Source organism: Schistocerca serialis, chromosome 7, assembly GCF_023864345.2.
Source record: "Schistocerca serialis cubense isolate TAMUIC-IGC-003099 chromosome 7, iqSchSeri2.2, whole genome shotgun sequence".
Lineage (NCBI taxonomy): Eukaryota > Metazoa > Arthropoda > Insecta > Orthoptera > Acrididae > Schistocerca > Schistocerca serialis.
Window position 1 is genome coordinate 22,091,231 of NC_064644.1, and position 23,840 is coordinate 22,115,070.

Genomic DNA, 23,840 nt, shown 5'->3' on the forward strand with positions numbered 1-23,840 from the left:
ACTGTGTAATTAAATAACTTCTGTTGTGATCAATGTCTGAAACAGACATTTGTGTATGTTTAATAAGACCAAAAGAGTCTCAAGGAACAAAAAACTGTTTTAAGAACTATGTCAAATAAAAAAATGTTGTGTGATATATTAACAAGTAAATGAGATGTTTGAAAGTTCTTTCACATTTTTTACCTAGAAGTGTGCTATTTATAGCTGGTTGTAACAATTAAACCTCATCAGCTTTTCTCTTTGCGTCTCTTATGAGACATCGTTGGTTCCTTACTTTGCTTATGTGCTTTGCTTACATTGCTTATTGTTTTATCTGTTATGGAAGAATTTACTAGTCTGTTTCCATTATTTGAGTTGCTGTATAATATTCTGTAAGCTACTGTTTACCTTAGTGAGTTGTATAATTTTTGTTCCATTGAAGGCCCTGAAGCCGTCAGAGCAACAAATGTCTTTTACTACTTGACATATGAAGGAAGTGTGGACATGGACAGTATTAGTGATCCAGTAATGAAAGAGGTGAGAGACCTACTGTGATAAACAAAAGGAATCCATTATCATTGTTCAGTTATGTACAGTGTATTTTTGTTTTTTCTCCACAGGCCATTGAAAATCAGATTCGTAATTTTGGCCAAACACCTTCGCAGCTTCTAATGGAGCCACACCCTCCTAGGAGTTCTGCAATGCATCTGGTGAGGCTCTTGATAAGTTTCAATCTGATATTTCCCCTGCTTGCTGAAAAATCATAAGTGCAATATCTGTATAGAATCATAATTGCCTGGTCCAGTAAATGAAACTATTTTTACCAATGTCTTTAGTAATCAGCCAATAACTTTGCACATGATGACTTATCTATTCCATCACTAAAAAGGTTTGTTTTGGTTTTCAAGTCTCCAATGATGTTCTCCAGCATCCCAGAAGATGTCTGCATGACAATGAAATTTCCATCTAACTCACCTATTTGTCACATTTCGGCAAATACGTATCCCCAGTTGCCACTTCCGTCCGTTGTCACTGTGACTGCAAACCAGCAGTTTGCACTAAACAAGTGGAACACTAGCTATGCAGGTAGGTCAAGTATTCCCTGCAGTGCTGTATTAATCCCTTTTTTATTATTACCATCAAAGTACAGTTTCAAAAACTGTGTACAGATAAATTAAAACTCCTACTTGACAGTTTAGTAGTGCTAGCAAAATCATACCTTAACCTTTCAGAACTGAATAAATCTTAATCAGAAGCTTTAGCCAAAATGAGAGGAAAGATAGGAAGATAATGGAAGGGTGGAAATCTCTTCCAGTCTAGTTATCAGGCACACACATGGAAAATGGATGAAGCTACATCCAATTCTTTTACATTTCTTGTGTTTGTCATTTTAAAACTAGGCTTAGAATTAATTCCTATTGCTGACTACTGCTGCTCACCACATTTGTGCATGCATAGTAAGTAAGTGAACAATTTTCCTTTCACCTCTTTTGTCTTTAGCTCCTGACAATGGACATGTCAAGTTCAGTTGGTTTACATTATTCCCAACTCTCTCTGAAGCACCTAAATTTCATATGTAGTTAAGTAAACATCCTTCTAACCTGCCTGTTGTTGCAATGTTGTTTTTAGCTGTCATACTTCTTGTTAGGTTTCCTGCACGTGTAACTTTAAAATCACATCCATACAAATTTGATACTCAGATAGTTTCTGAAATAATTTTCATGTTTTATAATGCATAGAAAAATAAGGAAAGAATGTAACATTATTCAGTTAAAGTGATAATACTGTTGCCATTCGACTGTTATTTATTTCCTTCTGGATACACTGTTGCAATTGGAGGCATAATAAATGTCAATAACATCATATTCATTTTTTGACGATATGGGATCATCATATTAATCTCACTTACATGCTTTGTTATGGTAGCGAGTGAGAGTATCTCATATGTTTTCAAAACTTTTACACAGGGACGTGATATGTAAATGATTTTGAAAGTATTCACTTGACAATTGCTGTGTAGCCAAAAGTAGCCAAAATTGCAAGAATGTTTCCAGAAGGAAATAAATAACGGGCAAATGGTGAAAGCATTATTGTTTAGATAATTCTAAATGATTTTGACTCTTAGTAATAAGAAAATCATAACATTATTTTGTTCCTTGCAGCATCTGTTCAGTCCCCGAGCTACGCTGAGACTCCACAGACACCCACAGCAAATCTTCCACTGTCAATGGACCCTGTACTTTGTAAGTTGACAATCTGAATTTGCAATATGAAAATATTCTGTGTGCTTCATAGACACAAGTAACATTATGTGTTATTCTGTATGCACAGCACAATCAGGCAGCAGTTCAAATCCAGCCATGAGGAGACATCTTGGTGATAACTTCAGCCAAAAGATACGGATACGTTCCAACTGTTTTGTGACAACAGTAGACAGCCGTTTTCTTGTTGCTTGTGGTTTCTGGGACAACAGCTTCAGAGTGTTCTCTACTGAGACTGGTGAGTGCTACTTGATATAAAAAAATTTATTATGCCATAAAATAACAAAAGTAGATTGTAAAAAGTCAGAATCTAATAATGGTTATGATTAAATCTGCAGTAAAAAATGACAGTGGCCCTGAACTTCAATTATTTTGGAAGATAGCTAGTTTCTGATAATTCATAGTGTGTTAAAGGAAAGTGGGCTGCTAGACATCTTGTTAGTATGGGCCACCTTTCTCAAATATACTGATTAACTCGTAAAGTTTTAGATGTCGTGAGCTTTAGTTCTGACATCAGTTAATTGGGTTTTCTAGTTGAGAGCCCTAATGATAACTAATTATACCAGTGTAATCTGAACAACAAATTCAAGTGAAATAAAGTCTAAATAAGATCTTGTAATTTTCTCGTAAGAGTCACATGCCAATAAATAAACGTATTGAAAATGTTGTTGTTGTTGTTGTTGTTGTTGTTGTTGTGGTCTTCAGTCCTGAGACTGGTTTGATGCAGCTCTCCATGTTACTCTATCCTGTGCAAGCTTCTTCATCTCCCAGTACCTACTGCAGCCTACATCCTTCTGAATCTGCTTAGTGTATTCATCTCTTGGTCTCCCTCTACGATTTTTACCCTCCACGCTGCCCTCCAGTACCAAATTGGTGATCTCTTGATGCCCCAGAACATGTCCTACCAACCGATCCCTTCTTCTAGTCAAGTTGTGCCACAAACTCCTCTTCTCCCCAATTCTATTCACTACCTCCTCATTAGTTATGTGATCTACCTATCTAATCTTCAGCATTATTCTGTAGCACCACATTTCAAAAGCTTCTAGTCTCTTCTTGTCTAAACGATTTATCGTCCATGTTTCACTTCCATACATGGCTACACTCCATACAAATACTTTCAGAAACGACTTCCTGACACTTAAATCTATACTCGATGTTAACAAATTTCTCTTCTTCAGAAACGCTTTCCTTGCCATTGCCAGTCTACATTTTATATCCTCTCTACTTCAACCATCATCAGTTATTTTGCTCCCCAAATAGCAAAACTCCTTTACTACTTTTAAGTGTCTCATTTCCTAATCTAATTCCCTCAGCATCAACCAACTTAATTCGACTACATTCCATTATCCTTGTTTCGCTTTTGTTGATGTTCATCTTATACCCTCCTTTCAAGACACTGTCCATTCCGTTCAACTGCTCTTCCAAGTCTTTTGCTGTCTCTGACAGAATTACAATGTCATCGGCGAACCTTAAAGTTTTTATTTCTTCTCCGTGGATTTTAATACCTACTCTGAACTTTTCTTTTGTTTCCTTTACTGCTTGCTCAATATACAGATTGAATAGCATCGGGGAGAGGCTACAACCCTGTCTCACTCCCTTCCCAACCACTGCTTCCCTTTCATGCCCCTCGACTCTTATAACTGCCATCTGGTTTCCGTACAAATTGTAAATTGCCTTTCACTCCCTGTATTTTACCCTTGCTGCCTTCAGAATTTGGAAGAGAGTACTCCAGTCAACATTGTCAAAAGCTTTATCTAAGTCTACAAATGCTAGAAATGTAGGTTTGCCTTTCCTTAATCTTTCTTCTAAGAAAAGTCGTAGGGTCAGTATTGCCTCACGTATTCCAACATTTCTATGGAATCCAAACTGATGTTCCCCGAGGTCGGCTTCTACCAGATTTTCCATTTGTCTGTAAAGAATGTGTGATAGGATTTTGCAGCTGTGACTTATTAAACTGATAGTTTGGTAATTTTCACATCTGTCAGCACCTGCTTTCTTTGGGATTGGAATTATTATATTCTTCTTGAACTCTGAGGGAATTTCGGCTGTCTCATACGTCTTGCTCACCAGATGGTAGAGTTTTGTCAGGACTGGCTCTCCCAAGGCTGTCAGTAGTTCTAATTGAATGTTGTCTACTCCCGGGACCATGTTTCCACTCGGGTCTTTCAGTGCTCTGTCAAACCTTTCACACAGTATCATATCTCCCATTTCATCTTCATCTACCTCCTCTTCCATTTCCGTAATATTATCCTCAAGAACATCGCTCCTGTATAGACCCTCTATATACTCCTTCCACCTTTCTGCTTTCCCTTCTTTGCTTAGAACTGGGTTTCCATCTGAGGTCTTGAAAATCATACAAGTGGCTCTCTTTTCTCCAAAGGTCTCTTTAATTTTCCTGTAGGCAGTATCTATTTTACCCCTAGTGAGATAAGCCTCTACATCCTTACATTTGTCCTCTAGTCATCCCTGCTTAGCCATTTTGCACTTCCTCTCGATCACATTTTTGAGACGTTTGTATTCCCTTTTGCCTGCTTCATTTACTGCGTTTTTATATTTTCTCCTTTCATCAATTAAATTCAATATTTCTTCTGTTACCCAAGGATTTCTACTAGCCCTCGTCTTTTTACCTACTTGATCGTCTGCTGCCTTCACTACTTCATCCCTCAGAGCTACCCATTCTTCTTCTACTGTATTTATTTCTCCCATTCCTGTCAATTGTTCCCTTATGCTTTCCCTGAACCTCTGTACAACCTCTGGTTTAGTCAGTTTATCCAGGTCCCATCTCCTTAAATTCCCACCTTTATGCAGTTTCTTCAGTTTTAATCTACAGTTCATAACCAATAGATCGTGGTCAGAGTCCACATCTGCCCCTGGAAATGTCTTACAATTTAAAACCTGGTTCCTAAATCTCTGTCTTACCATTATATAATCTATCTGATACCTTCTAGTATCTCCAGGATTCTTCCATGTATACAACCTTCTTTTATGATTCTTGAACCAAGTGTTGGCTATGATTAAGTTATGCTCTGAGCAAAATTCTATCAGATGGCTTCCTCTTTCATTTCTATCCCCCAATCCATATTCACCCACTATGTTTCCTTCTCTCCCTTTTCCTACTCTCGAATTCCAATCACCCATGACTATTAAATTTTCATCTCCCTTCACTACCTCAATAATTTCTTTTATCTCATCATTGTTGTTGTTGTTGTGGTCTTCAGTCCTGAGACTGGTTTGATGCAGCTCTCCATGCTACTCTATCCTGTGCAAGCTTTTTCATCTCCCAGTACCTACTGCAACCTACATCCTTCTGAATCTGCTTAGTGTATTCATCTCTTGGTCTCCCTCTACGATTTTTACCCTCCACGCTGCCCTCCAATACTAAATTGGTGATCCCATGATGCCTCAGAACATGTCCTACCAACCGATCCCTTCTTCTGGTCAAGTTGTGCCACAAACTTCTCTTCTCCCCAATCCTATTCAATACTTCCTCATTAGTTATGTGATCTACCCATCTAATCTTCAGCATTCTTCTGTAGCACCACATTTCGAAAGCTTCTATTCTCTTCTTGTCCAAACTATTTATCGTCCATGTTTCACTTCCATACATGCCTACACTCCATATGAATACTTTCAGAAATGACTTCCTGACACTTAAATCAATACTGGATGTTAACAAATTTCTCTTCTTCAGAAACGCTTTCCTTGCCATTGCCAGCCTACATTTTATATCCTCTCTACTTCGACCATCATCAGTTATTTTGCTCCCCAAATAGCAAAACTCCTTTACTACTTTAAGTGCCTCATTTTCTAATCTAATTCCCTCAGCATCACCCGACTTAATCAGACTACATTCCATTATCCTTGTTTTGCTTTTGTTGATGTTCATCTTATATCCTCCTTTCAAGACACTGTCCATTCCATTCAACTGCTCTTCCAAGTCCTTTGCTGTCTCTGACAGAATTACAATGTCATCGGTGAACCTCAAAGTTTTTATTTCTTCTCCATGAATTTTAATGCCTACTCCGAATTTTTCTTTTGTTTCCTTTACTGCTTGCTTAATATACAGATTGAACAACATCGGGGAGAGGCTACAACCCTGTCTTACTCCCTTCCCAACCACTGCTTCCCTTTCATGTCCCTCGACTCTTATAACTGCCATCTGGTTTCTGTACAAATTGTAAATAGCCTTTCGCTCCCTGTATTTTACCCCTGCCACCTTTAGAATTTGAAAGAGAGTATTCCAGTCAACATTGTCAAAAGCTTTCTCTAAGTCTACAAATGCTAGAAACGTAGGTTTGCCTTTCCTTAATCTTTCTTCTAAGATAAGTCGTAAGGTCAGTATTGCCTCACGTGTTTCAGTGTTTCTACGGAATCCAAACTGATCTTCCCCGAGGTTGGCTTCTACTAGTTTTTCCATTCGTCTGTAAAGAATTCGTGTTAGTATTTTGCAGCTGTGACTTATTAAGCTGATAGTTCGGTAATTTTCACATCTGTCAACACCTGCTTTCTTTGGGATTGGAATTATTATATTCTTCTTGAAGTCTGAGGGTATTTCGCCTGTTTCATACATCTTGCTCACCAGATGGTAGAGTTTTGTCAGGACTGGCTCTCCCACGGCCGTCAGTAGTTCCAATGGAATATTGTCTACTCCGGGGGCCTTGTTTTGACTCAGGTCTTTCAGTGCTCTGTCAAACTCTTCACGCAGTATCATATCTCCCATTTCATCTTCATCATACATTTCATCAATTTCATAATCATCTGCAGATCTAGTTGGCATATAAACTTATACTACTGTAGTAGGCATGGGCTTTGTGTCTATCTTGCCCACAATTATGCTTTCACTATGCTGTTGGTAGTAGCTTACCCGCACTCCTATTTTTTTATTCATTATTAAACCTACTCCTGCATTACCCCTATTTGATTTTGTATTTATAACCACTGAAAAGGCTGCTGCCCCTCTTCAGGAACCACACGTTTGTCTGGCCTCTCAACAGATACCCCTCCGTTGTGGTTGCACCTACGGTACGGCCATCTGTATCGCTGAGGCACGCAAGCCTCCCCACCGACGGCAAGGTCCATGGTTCATGGGGGTAGGAAGTATTGTTTACAGATCTGATTTTAATACTGTATAAGTTGGGGTACCACAGAGCAGTGTTCTGGGACCTCTTATTTTTTTGTTTGTGGAAATGACAAAGATTCCATTCAATGGTTTGCACATAACCCTGCTTGCTGATGATACAAATGTTGCTGTAATGTAAATGGCGGACTGTTACATGCCATATAGAGGAGATGTTCAGTTGCAGACAGGCACAACATAGACACTGCTACACATGTTAGCTTTTGGCCAAAAGGCCTTCTTCTAAAACAGAAAATGTGCCCATTCACACAAGCACAACTCACATGCGCAACCAGTGTGTCTGGCCACTGTGAGCAACTTTACCTGATGGTAGAAGCACTCTTGGATGGTGGGGCTAAGGAGGAGTCTGGGGCAAGGAGGAGAGGGATAGGGTGGGGGGGGGGGAGGTGTAGTGCTGCTTGTGGGAGCATGCAGGGATGTAGGGCTGGGGGGGGGGGGGGGCGCAGCAGAGGAGGAGAGAAGTAGAGGAAGGGAAATAAAATGTGAGAGACTAGTGAGTTCGGTGGTGGAATAAAAGAATGTGTAGTGCTGGAGTGAGAGGAGGGAACAGTATTGGTGGGTGATGGACAGGGACTGCCAAATGTTGAGACCAAGGGGATTACAGGAATGTAGGATGTATTACAGGGAGAAGTACCACCTATGAAATTCAAAAAATCTGGTGTTAGTAGGAAGGATCCATATGATACAGGCTGTAAAGCAGTCATTAAAATGAAGAACGTTATGATAGGCAGCGTGCTCAGCAACTGGGTGGTCCAGCTGTCTCTTAGCCACAGTTCGTCAGTGGACAGACAGCTTGTTGGTAAGTAAGGCTATGAGAACAGGTTGTGAGTCATTCGTGGGTAGCTCAGTTGGTAGAGTGCTTGCCTGTGAAGCCAGAGGTCCCGAGTTTGAGTCTCAATCCAGCTCACAGTTTTAACCTGCAAGGAAGGTTCAGCTTGTTGGTTCTCAACCCCTCATAGAATGCAGCACGTGGTTGCAGCTTAGTTCGTAGATCATGTGGCTGCCTTCACAGAAGCTCTGCTTTTGATGGAACAGGTGATGCTTGTGACCTGACTGGATTTGTTGATGGTGGGAGGAACGTATGGAACAGGTCTTGTATGTAGGTCTCTTACACATACATGAGCCATGAGACAAGGGGTTGGGGCCAGGGGTGGAGTAGGGATAGTCAAGGATATTGCAAAGGTTCGGTGGGTGGTGGAGTACCACTGTGGAAGTGGTGAGAAGGATAGTGTATAGGGTAATCCTCACTTCAGGGCATGACAAGAAGTAGTTGAAACCCTGGCAGAGAATATGATTCAGTTGCTCCAGTCCTGGATGGCACTGAGTAACAAGGGTAGTGCTCCTTTCTGACTAGATGATGGGAGTGAGGAAGGTCGTAGATGACCGGAGTGAAAAAGCACAGGAGACCTGTTTCTGTGCAAGGCACTTCCCAGAACCCCACCTTGCCTCAACCTTCACTAGTTCGTGTCCTTCACCCATCTATCCCCTTCCTCGGTCCCAATCCAGCAATTCACAGCCTTCTATTCCATCAGCGTACTCACTAGTCTCTTCTTTTCCCCTCCCCTACTTCTCTCCTCCTCCATTTCCCTTCCCCTCCCCCCTACCATGCCCGCTCCCCCACCCCCACCGCACCCCTACCCCTCCCCAGCCTCAAACCTCTTGAGTGCACCTAATAGCCCTACCTTGTTCCCACCATGTCCGTGCTTGCTCCCACAACCAACACTACACCCTTGACCACCCCTACACTGTTATCCCTCCTCATCCCCACCCTAGCCACTTCCTTACTCCCACTACCCAGAATGCTTCTCCCACTAGGCACAGTTGCTCGCAGTCTGAACCTAGTGGTCAGACACATTGGCCTTTTGTGTGTGTGTGTGTGTGTGTGTGTGTGTGTGTGTGTGTGTGTGTGTGTGTGTGTGTGTGTGTGTGTGTGTGTGCGTGCGTGCGTGCGTGCGTAGGTGTGTGTATTTTACAAGAAGGTCTTTTGACCAAAACCTCACATGTGTAGCAATCTTTTTGTTGCGCCTGTCTGTGGCTCAACGTCTCCTCTGTATAGTGAGTAACAATCTATCCTTTCCATAATATTGTCATTATCCAATCCTGGTTTTCCGTTGCTTGGTTTAAATGTTGTTATAACTGATATAAACCATATATTGCCAAAATCAGTAACCAGAGTGTTGGAATATTTACAAAATTGGTTTGAAATTGAGATGTTAACTAATTATACCCTTTACAGAAAAACAGTCACCTAATGACATAGACCTCAGAATGCAAAATAAAGAAATTGAGAGGATGGCTGTCACAAAATTTTTACGTGTCATTATCGATGAAAATTTAGGCTGGACAGCTCACATCTTCTGAATCACTAACAGTTTAACCTCTCCTTGCTGTGTGTTACATGGAATTAGTGTTATGTGTAGTACACAGTGTAGTAGAATTGTCTACTTTGCTTAAATCCATTCTGCCTTTAGTTATGGTCTCACTGTCTGGGGTCATAATAAGAGAAACATAAAAACAATCTTCACTGTACAAAAATGAACCGTTAGAATAACTATCAACAGTTCAAGGCTAACACCTTACAATCATTTACTTCAAGAGCTGAGTATTTTACCTTTACCATGACTCTGTATACAAAAAAGTGTAAACATAAAAAGGTACACTGACAATTTCAAAACTAACTCAGATTTTCATTCATATAATACAATAATGTGCAATGATATCCATGTAAAAAGAGTAAACAAAGCTTTAGTTAAGAAAGAAACAAAGATTCAAGGTACTAGATTGTATAGCAAACTTCCAGCATAGATGAAAGAAATTAAAAAAATGCCTGCATTTAAGGAAGCAGTATTCAGATTTTTAATAAGTTCATACCATTTTTGTTTTGTGTATTGGTTTTCTGGTTACCACGGCTGTATTGATTGATTATCATTTATTATTTGCAATTCACTGTTGCTGTTTGAGTTCACATGTTGTCGTTTTGTTGTTTGGAGATAGTGGTGGTGCTGTGGACAGTAAAAAATGGAGAGCCAAGTAGAGAAGTCAGAACATTTCTGACATATGCATCTGTTTGAGTTCAGTAGAGGCATGACATCAGCTGAGGAAGCTAAAAACATTTGCGCCATGTATGGGGATAGTGCCATTGGCAGAGTATTGCAAGAAAATGGCTTTCTTGTTTTAAGAACAATTGTTTTGAAATTAGTGACTCAACACATTCAGGAAGACCTTTGAGGATTGATGTAGATCATTTAAACACATTAATCCACAATAAACCATGACAGAGTACTTGGGAACTGGCAGATTTGATGAACTGTGATCATTCCACCATTGTGTGACATTTTCGTGCAATGGGGAAGGTTGAAAAATCAGGTGTATGGGTACCAATGCTCTAAGCTAAAATCACAAAAATCAGTGAGTAGCCATATGTGCATCTCTGCTTGCTCATCATCAATTGGCTCATTTACAACACTGATCATTCCTGTCCTGTATCGTTACTGCTGTTGAGAAATTGTGTCTTTATGCTGACATAAGGATAAGAAAGGAGTGGTTGAGCCCAAACAAAGTGACAATTCCCTATACAATGACCTGTGTGCATCCACAAATGATAATGTTATGCATGTGGCGGAGCAGCGACAGCGTGTGGTGTACTACAAATTGCTTTCCCGAGGTGTACCCATCACTGCTGACAATTATTGTCAACAACTGAGGTGTCTTCCCAGCACAATCCAAGAACAATGACCAGAAAGATTGTGCAAAATGATGCTACTCCACAATAGCACCCACCCACGTTCTGCTAAAGTGAGAAAAAACAGTGTACGGGAGTTGGCTTGGGAAGTCATTCTTCACCTACCTTATTCACCAGGTCTTGTGCCCTCAGATTTTCACCTTTTCTGCTCTCACCTGAACAGCCTTTAAGGACTTCCTCTCTGGATGAAAATGCACTCCAAACATGGCTCAGTGATTTCTTCATTTCAGAACCACGTGATTTCTACAGTTGTGGAACCGAAAAGTTGCCCAAGCATTGACAGACTGTTGTAAATAGTGAAGGAGTGTATATTATGGATGGCTAAAGTCTCTGTTATGTGTGTCTGTTGTGTTCATTTTGGAAAAATGCTATGAACTTATACACCAACCTAATACCATGCATTTGTATGTAAATGTCAACTATGTATTCCATGCAAAATATCTTTCATTATTTTTGTAATGAACTGAGTTGTATATGCAATTTTTAATGTGGTATGTATAATGCTATGTATTTATCTGATGAAATCCACCCAATGTAGATTGTCTGTGAATGAGTAAACTACTACTACTACAACTGGATCGATGGAATACAAGGCTGGTCCCATAAGTACATGGTCTGACAGCGAGATGGCAGCTATTGTTGAAAAATACTTCTGGATTAGAAAGCATATGATATATTCTACTTTGGGAGTGCCTGCTCCTGCGTTGATAACAGTAAAATATTGGGTAGCTGAGTTTAAGTGAGGCTATATGAGCTGCCAAGACGAGCATCGCAGTGGTCAACCAAATGAGGTGAAGAGTCCAGAAATGGTGAAGAAAACCCACAAAGCGGTACTGAATTATCATCAGCTGAAAGTGCGCGACCCAGCAGACATAGTATGCATTTCAAAAAGTGTGGTACATTGCATATTATCTGAGAATTTGGCATGGGAAAACTATGTGCAAGGTTTTTACTGTGTTTGCTGACACTTGAGCAAAAACAGTGTCATGAAGATGTTTCAGTTGAGTTTTTGGAGACATTTCACAGCAACAAAGCTGATTTTTTGCACTGTTTCATAGCCATGGATGAAACATGGGTCCCCCACTTTACTCCCAAGACAAAAGAACAGTCAAAACAATGGACACAAATTGGAGAACTGACTCCAAAGAAGGCAAAGACCATTTCATCTGCAGGAAAGGTCACGGTGTCGGTTTTTTGGGATGCACGTGGGATAATTTTCATTGACTACCTTCAAAAAGGAAAAACTATCAATGGCGAGTATTATGTGAACTTATTGCAATGTTTGGGTGAAGAAATCAGGCAAAAACAGCTGCATTTGGCCAAGAAGAAAGTGTTGTTTCTTCAGGACAATGTACCAATTCACAAGTCCGTTATTGCAATGGCCAAAATTTATGAATTAAAGTTTGAATTGCTACCTCATGCACCCTATTTGTTTGATTTAGCCCTCTCAGATTATTTTCTGTTCCCAAACTTGAAAAAATGGCTCGGTGGTCGAAGATTTTCAACAAATAAAGACGTGATGTTGGCTGTTAATGGCTATTTTGAGGAATTAGACAGTTCTGATTATAAAAACGGTATCGAACTTATTGAACCTCGCTGGGAAAAGTTTATAGAGCTGAAAGTAGATTATGTTGAAAAATAAAAACATTTTTTCCAAAATTTTTGTATTTTCTTTGTTGGATTGGGTACTTACGGGACCACACTCATATGCACGTAAATAAAAGAGGCAGTTACTGGTGTTTCATATATTAATAAATTTGAATTTCATAACAAACAAAAATGTAATCCATGTGAATCTTTGCAGTGTCTGTGTCAGTGAAATCAATGGGTAAATAGAAAAATACTGTTAATATTTGATCTGCTTGATTATATTATGGCAGTTGCATCTCACTGGAAGGAATTGTTAGGTGTAAGAAAACTTCTGATATAGAAATTATACAGGATAGTTCATACAAGCCAGCTAATCTGATTTGGGTTTTCATTTTTTCTCAAAACATTCTGGACAGATGATATTGTATTCATACCTACCGGTAAGCCACAGCTGACACCTTCCCAGTTCTTATGTATTATTATTAGCCCCTGCAGATTGAAGTAAATTCTTGTACTGCACGACTGTTGCTTACTTTTTGTTGATGTTTATGTTTTGTCATTTTATGAACAATGTTCTGATTTTTACATGTTTCATTTTTCTGTTGCAGCAAAGATAGTTCAAATAATTTTTGGTCACTATGGTGTAGTTACGTGTCTCTCACGCTCTGAGTGCAATATTACATCAGACTGCTATATAGCATCAGGCTCAGCTGACTGCACAGTATTGCTATGGCACTGGAATGCACGAACACAAACCATTGTTGGGGAAGGTGAAGCACCTACGCCACGTGCCACTCTCACAGGCCACGAGCAGCCCGTCACCAGTGTCGTGATTTCTGCCGAGCTTGGACTTGTAGTATCAGGTTCAACAAGTGAGTACAGGTGTCAGTGCAAGTTTTTATCATTAACACATCCAAACAATTAGTAGAATGAAATGTATTTGGCAAAGTTTCCACGACTTGTTCAGTATTTAAATGGATTTGTGTATTTAATATGTTACTGTACTTCCAGGTGGTGTCTTTTATTCAAGATTCCTCTCTGTAATAACTAAAAAGCTCAAGTGCTTTTCACTGAGAAATTTATATCATTGTGTTGATCTTCACATGGGTTTGAAGTAAACTGATCTTATTTTCACATGATACTATCATATAGCATAATCTTCTGGAGCAATGCAGTGAAGGTCAAAAACAAACTTATTTTACAGACTGATGCAGTTAGAATATTGCACATGGCTGGTAGAGTGGGTCATAACAAGCATATTTCACATAGCAGCCCATGTCACATCCCTCAGCATACAGTGCTAGGTGTTGTTGAACAGCATTGCATACTGCCAAGAGGGTAGGCACACAACATGCCATCATGGCAGCAGGTCTGCAGGGCAACATTTTCAATGTATTTGTGGCATCAAGATAAATGAGAAGTCGAGGTGATGTTACTTTTATATAATCTTTATCTGAAAACAGTTACAAGAAGTGCTCAAAATTATCCGGAGTGACTGTCACCCACTTTCAAGCACTCCTGGCAAAGTGGAAATTGCATCAGAGGCTGCCATAATGCACACTATCAGCTCTTTATCAGTCCAATGGGTGTTTCATAGACAACAGATTAATGTGGCCCCAGAAGAAAAAATCAATGAGTATCAAGTCAGGGGAACGTGCAGACGATGCCACCAGCCCACTGCACCCTATCCAGTTCTCACCAAAGGTTTCACACGAAGGCATTCACATTGCGTGTGCTAAGTGCACAGGTGCACTATCGTGTTGGTACCACATTAGCTGTTGCATGTTGAGTGGAACATGATCCAACAGCTCTTGCAGAGTTTCTTGTGAAAAGATTAAGTATTTATTAGTATTAGTTGAAAACAGTCTTGGTTGCAATTTTAGGTTTTTTATTTATCAACTATGTGTTTCACCTTATTTACGCATCTTCAGGCTGCTCTTAATTTGGTATTTCTTAGGACGATCAATTAGACAGTGTAGCTAAAGGGCATACTGTTTGATGGATCGTCCTAAGAAATACCAAATTAAGATCAGCCTGAAGATGCGTAAATAAGGTGAAACTTGTAGTTGATAAATAAAAAAACTAAAATTGTAACCGAGACTGTTTTCAACCAATACTATTAAACACTGGTTTGCTGAGTCATGCCACAGATGGATTGGAAGAATTTCCAGATTAAGTATTTGTTTGTGTTCAGTCACTGATGGGACGTATGGACTGACCAGATTACCACTTACCAAGCCGGCTCAAATGTTGGCACTGAAGTGATCTTGATGACCATGAACAAAGGCAGTGTGTGGATTTTCCCATGTCTGCACTTCTTGATTGTGGCTGTTCAACATACCTTCTCAGCAGAATTCAATTTGATGTGGAGAATCATTTGGGTTAAGGCGTTGACCTTCTGGAGGCGTCAGGAGTGAAAATCATCTTCCTGCCATATACGCCAAATTGTGGAGTGACTTCCACCCATTTCCTGTGCAACATGTGCCTTTACGAGAACGTGCCATTGTAAGACGTACCTCAGGTGATCCAGTCCCTCATAGTGACCTGTGGACGGCAGTTAATGTGTGTGGATGTGGCACTCAACAACTCGGAAACTGCCGAATGTACAAATGTTGGGCAGCGTGAGCACTTCCATCCACCAGCCTGTAAGCACAGTGCATGTCTGCCCTTTCCTCCCCAGAATAGCATTTCATTTCCTGTCCAGTACATACAGTAACAAACACAAGAGTGTCCCCATTTGATGACAAACTGATGCAGGGTGAACCATACTCCGCAGTGTGCACAAGTGCTGCCCTCTATGTAACACCTATCAGACAGATGTTTCCACAGCCAAAAGCAATGCATTCACGTCCCACTAAGAGCTGGAAAACCCGTAGTGTTGTCCTACCTGAAATATCTGCAACTATGTCGATTACAGCGTTTGCAAATAAAGGTCATAAAACTTCAACACTTTTACTGTGATGTCACAAATACTTGCCTACACTATTGGAGGTGCACGATGCTGTTCAATAACGCTGTATGCTAAGGGGTTCAAACACGGGTTGCTATGTAAAATAGGTTTGTCGTGACCCACTCTACCAGCCGTCTCATTGCCTACATTCATTTCAGATAAACCCTATATATTTTCTAGCGCAAATGTCTATAACGGATTACCAGTGGACAACAAGCAGCAAATTAAAAATTTCCAGATGTTCAAAAAATGAAATAAACAATTAGCTTATTTTTCACCCCTTCCACAATTTATGAGGATGTATGCTTTTGGGGATGTGAATTCATCTCGATTGTGATGTCTGTGTTAAACGTATCGTGACTTTAGAGGCAGCTCACAGCATCCTGGCTAGAGCTATAATGCACTGTTTAAAGCATTATGTAGCAACTTTGGCAGCATGGCTTAAGAGAGGGAGCAGTAGCATTTGTCAGAGAAGCTGCTCTCCTCCATACAAACATACACATAAATAAAGGAAACCGGGCTTTTATTATCAGTGAGAGTAGATTATCATGTTTCAGTTTGTTGTTAGTACAGTTTACAGGAAGAGGCTGCAGTGGTTGCTTCTGCCTTCTGTAGTGAAATACTTGCCAAAAAAAAAGCCACCCAGATATCCCCATGGCTTGATAAGATTTCAAAGTGGTGCAAAGATTTGCAACTAGCTTTAAATGTTCATAAATGTAAAATCGTGTTTTGTAACCCTCGTTGCCAGTTTTTGTAAAGGCCTCATCACTACTGCTGTGGGGGCCAAGTTGCCACTGTTGTTACAGTATGCCGGGTGAGTGAGTTCGTGAAATGGCTTCTGGTGCAGTACACCATTAAGACAATTTCTCCCTGCCACTATTAACAGGACAGGAGAACAAAGGTTCTACAACACTCCAACAAATGAGTTAAAAGGTTTACTTATCTTTGTGACTAGTTGAATATTGAAGTCTTGCAACACTTCTTGTAATATAACACAAAAAAAACCTTCAGTGGCTAAGTGCAAATAATCATAGGTAAACCTAACAGTATGTAGCAAATGCAATTACTACAAATGTCTGTTCACTTGAAGAGTTCACTATACAACGTTCCCTGTCTAAGTCAGCCCTGGACGACGATCTATAACCAATTGGACGAGAGCTGCTCTTCTATCTTATGAGTAGGCTTCTGTCCGTTGTCATCTGGTCATTGGTGGATTGTACTCGGCTGGCAATTGGCCGAGACAAAGTCGATATCTTCATCGTCAGTGCCACCCTTGCCACCGGTGGAACTCATTTGAGTGCCGAGTCTCTGTGGCACTCTCTCCAGCTCGCATCTTTGCATGTTAGTCTACAAAGGATACTGGTTGCAAATCACTTGTGGGACCCACACTGGAATATTTCTCAAGTGTGTGGGACTTATACCAGGTATGTCTAAGGGGATAGAGAGAAGGGCAGCATGCATGGTTACAGATTTGTTTGACGTTTGTGAGAGTGTCACAGAAATGCTAAAGAAGCTGAACTGGGCAGACACTTGAAGATAGGCACTAACTGTCCAGTGAAAACCTGCTTACAAAGTTCCAAGAATTAGCTTTAAATAGTCAGTCTAGGAATATACTAAAACTCCCTACGAATCGCACACATTTAAACAGTCATTCTTCCACCACTGCTTACGTGAGTGCAATGGGTAGAAGCCCTAATAACTGATACAATGAGAAGGATGGTTTGCATTGCATTTCACAATGTTTTGCAGGGTATGGATGTAGATGTAGGGATGTGGATGGCTTGTACGACACAACTCATTCACGTCTATGAATGCTTATATTGGTGGTGGAATTTATGGAAAAATATGTCACTGAATGGAAAGAAATGTAGAAATTTGACAGTAAAGGTAATGTACAGTTGGGCAATGAAATACTGTTACTAATCCGATTATAATGTGTACATTTTAACTTGAGTTAAAATGTTTAAAATTTCCTTCAGGTTGAGATGATGTTACAGAATTTTGTCTCCTGATTTTAAGTAGTTGTGTGTTTGTCTAAGCTTTCTGTTATTAAATCATTGCTGTATAAATGTTAGGTGTTCAATTTACATCTAATGACTGTTTTCTTTCATGCTTAAACTTACTTGTAGCATATATAAATTCATGTATTTTGTAAATAAAGGAAATCAGTCTTTGTTTATCATTGTGATTTTCTTCAAATGTATATTGTATCATTTTCAAACAATGGAAAATCCAGGATGGAATAGTAACAATATTATGAAATGGGTAGATTGCTACTCACCATACAGTGGGGATGTTGTGTAGCAGACAGCCACAACAAAGTGACTACTAAACACAAAAGCTTTTGGCCAGAAGGTCTTCTTCTGAAATAGATAAAACACGTGACCACTGTCTGTGGTTGCTGAGGCCAGACTGTGGGTAACAGCACGTGATGAGAGAAGCAATCACACACACAAGCAAGGACACCTCATGCATGCGTACAGGACCACTAACTGCAGGGTCTCGGGCCAGAATATTGTATCGTTTTGTCAGAATTGTCATTTGTTGAAGCATAACATGTAATGTCCATTTTTTTCCTTATGTAGAAATTAGCCATTGAATTACTGTTCAGTTTGACAACCATGAAGATTCAGTGATGTAGACAGTAGTTTAATTTTTCATCAAATAAACTAAAGGTGTGTTTCATTGTGTGCTTTTTTTTCCTTGTCAGATGGACCTGTTCTTGTTCATACAACATTTGGAGATCTTCTAAGGTCTTTGGACCCTCCTTCAGGATTCCAGTCTCCAGAGAACATAGCTATGTCTCGAGAGGGTGTTATAGTTGTCAACTACGAACGTGGACACATAGCTGCATTTACAATAAATGGAAAGAGACTTCGTCACGAATCACATAATGACAACCTACAGGTAATACTGATTCGAATTCCAAGTTGTATATCTTTTGTTCACCTTTGTTTTTCTGTTGCCACTGTTTGTCATAACTGCCTTAACTTTACTGGGTTTACCTATATTTACTTGTTAATCACTACAGAATCTTAATAGTGCTTTGTTTTATCATCATATGTAAAAATAAATTTATGGATCTAGTGCAATACAGTATGTGCATCATTAACAAAACAACATTGTATCTGTTCTTGAAATTACTTTATTTGCAGATGCCTTGATTTAGGTCTTCATTTTGCAGTTGTTTCTTCCTTGCTTTTACATGATAATATAGTTACTGAGCATACTGTTTTCAGTGTCTGCTTCTGAGCCGTGATGGAGAGTATCTCATGACAGGAGGAGACAAAGGAATTGTGGAAGTGTGGCGCACATTCAATTTGGCCCTCCTGTACGCATTCCCAGCATGTGATAGCAGCGTTCGCTCCATAGCTCTTTCGCATGATCAGAAGTAAGTATACTCATTTTTCAGCTGTACATACACATTTATTATCTCTTGGCTCTCCTGAGTTAATGCTAATTATTACTAATGTGTACCATTTCAGCAATGAGTGCTATCAGTTACATGACTAGCTTTAAAAAAAATTAACATTTTTATAGTGCCTGTCTCAATCAACCATTCAGATTTGTATTTATAAACAGTTTATTTATATCCTGAGCAGGAAGAATGATGAATCTAATAAAGATGATTTTTCACCATAGGTTCTTATTGGCTGGCCTTGCAACTGGATCCATAGTGGTGTTTCATATTGATTTTAATAGATGGCATCACGAATTCCAGCAGAGATACTGAAAGGAACCTTTGTATTGTGCTCATTTACTTCTGAAAATGTGGTGTTCCACATTTAGCTGAAAAGCCTGTGGAAATGAAATTCTACTTCATTTGTTGTTATATGGTGCAAAATGCATAAATTTGTTGAATGGTTAAGATAGAAATATTTTTGAAATGTGTGATGCATGGAATCTATAAAAGTATTCCCAATGGTGTGCTTCAGACAGTTCATCCAGTGATCTATTTGTATCACAGGGATAATTTTGCAAGAATTTTTATATAATGATTTTGTAGCAACATGTCAGTTCTGTTAGAATGTTTACACCAATTTATATGTGTTCAGTATGGAAACTGTGTGTATTATAAACTTTGAATCTGAGATGGAAATGTGTGTGTAGGTGCATATTGGTTTCGTCACAAGGGAATTTACCTTCCTGTTATATGACATGTTGTCAGTCATTTTACATTTTCAAGGTAACATAAACAGAGAAGATACTATTTTCATTTACAGTTGAGTTCCTAAGCATTATATATTTTGAATTTGAATTGGAGTTGCAGTATAATGTTCACTAAGGCATGGCAAAACCATATACAGAAAAAAATATTCTCTGGAACATGTACAAAAGTATTATATTCTGTTTCACATTCCGTTGAGAGCAACATTAACTGTAAAAAGAAAAGAAAAAGTGAAAAAAAGAAAAAAATGCTGAGTTATAAGATGTAGTGTTCGTGAAGCAAGTAGAATGTGCAGTAGTGTATTGACACAAAAATTCAATTTTTGCCAGTTTCTGATCATGTGTCATTATTTGCTAAGAAACTGGGGAATAATAGAGCCATACCGATGAAGAGAAATGTAACAATAAATTTATTTTAGGTAATTTGAAATTTTTAATACATTTCTGTGAAGCTTTGGCTTTAAATATGTGTTTACACATGAAGTGAACCATTCATTGTGTTTAAAGGAAGGCAATTACATTTGCGAATGCTGAGACATTGCTGTTTGATTGTGATTATATTATGCTTGAAATTGGACTGTACAAATATTAGCTAATGCAGCTTTGTCCAATGTTTCATATAAAATATTGTGATACAGAACATTGACAGAATCGAGTATTTTATTGTCTGTACATTCCAAGTGCTGTGATTATTTTCTTTACTCTTAGCTAAGGAAGAGAAACTGTGCTACAGCGGTTACATGTCATAGCAACTATGTAAATCTGTACATATTTCAAATTTTGCAAGTACTTAAATGATGTCACACCATAGAAATAAGTGAATTCAATTACTAAGTTAACTTGAATGCGTTTTCAGTTTGTTAAACAGGGGAGAACATGTTTTAAAGATTCTGAAACACTTTTTTTTTTTAAATTTATTAGTGATATGATAGAGAGATTGTGGCACAATAATTTCTGGGATGGAACTGTTGGTAAATACTACTCTGAGTACTGTACTTAAGACCACATCACCTTGAGTTACGACTAGCTTTATTTTTACACCTTTTCTCTCTCCAAAGTGTGTTTTTTTTTTTTCTCACCATTCCTCAACTGTGTTGTCAGTTGTCATTCTGAAAGTATTCTGCCATTAAATTTGCTTTTCTAATGTGTTCACATCTTGGTGGTTGGATTGATATTTCAATTGTGGTTATGGGGTTTGTGCACCAGTGGTTTTAGAATAAAAAATGTAGTTGTAGTGTACTAAACACTAGTAGTGTGAATTCCATTTTTAGGAAAACAACAGCTGCCAAATTTTGTATCTCTTCCCAGATTCTTGGAAGAAATCTTGTTGTATTGTTCTACATAACTAACTGCCTCTGCTTTTCAAAGTTCAGAAAGAAAAACCTCTGCAAAGAAATTCATTGTTCCCATGTTGTTATTAATTTTAAAGTATTTGAAACAGTACTTAATTGTATTTTGTACATTGTAATGTGTTGTGAGAAGTCAACTAAAATATGTACTTAATTTAAAAATTAGTTTCTTTAGTTTGTTGTAGATGCAGTAGAAAATTTTATGAAATTGTAAAAACTTTCACAATGAGTATAATTTGGTATTAGGTTTGGTGAGTGGACAGTGTGTTTGTTATATGATTTATAATGATAAAATGTAGCAAGACTAAATTCTTTGCCCTAGCAAGCAACTAAACAATGAGAAAAGAGATGGAGACATCTTAATTTAAAAACAACACACTTCTTTACTCTCCAGATCTAATAAGGCATTTGCTCAGTAACTTGATATAAATGAATAAAATATTATTCAAATATGTTGCTCGAGTTTATTGTTTCCAGTATAACAAACACAGTGTTTTTGTGTGTACAAGGGAATATGGAAAATTCTACTTAAATTGGGGTATTGCAGCAGCCAAAAAAATTACGGTTGTTTTTCCATTAACACTTTGCCAGTTCTAAGATTTGATTCACATTTTTCCATTGGCAGATTTATTCATTTCTGAAAGCTAAAACACATGTCTAGCTTAACAGCACTTTTCAACAATTTTTGACATCTTTACAGATAATATTTTTTTCACGAAGTTTGTATTTAGATCTCGCCCTTGATCATAAAATAAATTGTTTGCCAAACCAAATCAGTCTAGTTTAATATATGACCAATTTATTTTGGTAAGTTTTGTGATTGTTATACCTTAAACTCACAATAGTGGTTAACTGCCACACAAAAAAATGAAGAATTCTAGTGGAGACAAGTTTCATTGTAGATAACTTCTCTATGGCAGATACTAGAAGAATATTTTCTGTTCCTAGGAGAGAGTAACAGATAACATACTTCAAACATTCTTCAAACATTGGCCTCAAACAGATGAAAGGTATTAAGGAACATCTAATGTATCATTTAAATTAGGCTATACAGTGGTCACACACTGTTGAATAATGCTCTTGTACTATTTATATTTTAATAAGCTGAAAGAGGACAGCATTTATCCTAGCTGTACTGAATATCAAAGACATGCAATGTGATGAAGAAATCGCCAGAACTAATAAATTTTAATATTTCTTGTATAGGTACAGACTGCAGAAGCTCCCACAATTCAGTGCTAAGATTAGACTTGTCAGTAACTCTCTAAGTTCAGAGACCCTGTCACATCACATTTTCAGTGTACAAACAAGTATCCAATGATGTGCCCATGTTTTTTGACGCACATTGTTAAAACTCCTCAGAGTAATAGTCCTACAATAGGCTATTGAAGTAAATGAGACCTAATACTGGTTGAAGGGCTCTTTAATGTTCTTGGTCTTCTTGGCAGGTATGTATATGATCTGGAAAGGATAGTGCAGGAAGGAATAATGTCATTATTATGGAAAGGATAGATTGCTATTCGTTATATAGCAGAGATGATGAGTCACAGACAGGCACAATGAAAAAGAATACAAGGAATGTTCAGCTTTCCGACTTTCTTTCATCAGAAATAGAAAAGGCACACGCACACACAGATATATCCACTGCCCTCTCTGGGAGTTGAGTCACACTGTGTGTTTTTCTACTTCTGTTGAAAGACATTGTCCAAAAGCTGAACATTTCTAGTATTTTCCTTCATTGTGCCTGTCTTGGCTCAGGGCCTCATGTGTGGTAGGTAACAGTCTATCATTTCCATATTGTTGCTGTTGCATCCTAAACTTTGTTGTATTATGCACTTCATTTGTCACCCATCTTGGGGCATCATTTATTTGAATACTTGGCTGTATACAGGAACAATATTTATTTATACTATATAAAAACACTTTCACTGATTAATATTTAAAAAATCTTGATTATGATCAACAATTTCAAATCAAAATACAAAAACTGATATTCTGGGACAGAATAATAAACTGACACTGATGACAGGCAATCCACGTACCTGCAGATAACAGTAGACACACGTAGACACAGAACATCAGAAGCACTGACTTTTGAGTTTCCTCTCACTAGTTTAAGTGGAAGTGGGGTTTGTGTGTGAGTGTGTATCATAAATTTTGACTGTATGTCAAGTGACACTTAATGTCATGGACATTCAATTAGAGACAGTACTGTCAAAATTGTGCATAATAAACCCACAATTTTCATTAGGGCAGGATTAGGGGGAAGACGGTGGGTCAGCTAGTAATAGCTGTGAATAAGTATTGTTAACTGGCAGCGCCAGATGTGGGGCCATCAACAAACATCATTTGGCATCGAGGAGAAACACTGTGTGTGCTTTTTTGTTTTCTTTAGCATCTCCTGGGACCAAAATGTATTTCACTAATTCTCTCAAAACATTCCCAGTCAATAGAGTTAACCAGTGGGAAGTGCGTGCGTGCCCCCCCCCCCCCCCCCCCCCCACACACACACACTCTCTGTAACTCCTCCTTTTTTTCTGATGAGCTTTCATCAAATTTCACAAAGCAGATTGGTAACTGATCATATATTGGTATCTGGTTATATGCTTATGTGAAAATGCTTTTATTGTATGTAAAAGAGACCAGGGGGTATTTGAAAAGCTGT

General features: G+C 38.6%; 1 protein-coding gene across 1 annotated transcript in view; it reads left to right on the forward strand.

Moving 5' to 3' along the window:
- Positions 1–21,627, forward strand: part of LOC126412765 (neurobeachin) — a 1,487,907-nt gene extending 1,466,280 nt beyond the window's left edge. The window contains exons 44-52 of the mRNA XM_050082518.1: positions 422–516; positions 600–689; positions 888–1,065; positions 2,142–2,222; positions 2,311–2,478; positions 13,318–13,581; positions 18,370–18,566; positions 18,899–19,050; positions 19,302–21,627. Coding sequence (XP_049938475.1) covers positions 422–516; positions 600–689; positions 888–1,065; positions 2,142–2,222; positions 2,311–2,478; positions 13,318–13,581; positions 18,370–18,566; positions 18,899–19,050; positions 19,302–19,392 — 1,316 coding nt within the window. The 3' untranslated portion in view covers positions 19,393–21,627. The remainder of the gene's footprint in view (positions 1–421; positions 517–599; positions 690–887; positions 1,066–2,141; positions 2,223–2,310; positions 2,479–13,317; positions 13,582–18,369; positions 18,567–18,898; positions 19,051–19,301) is intronic.
- The last annotated feature ends 2,213 nt before the right edge of the window (positions 21,628–23,840 follow it).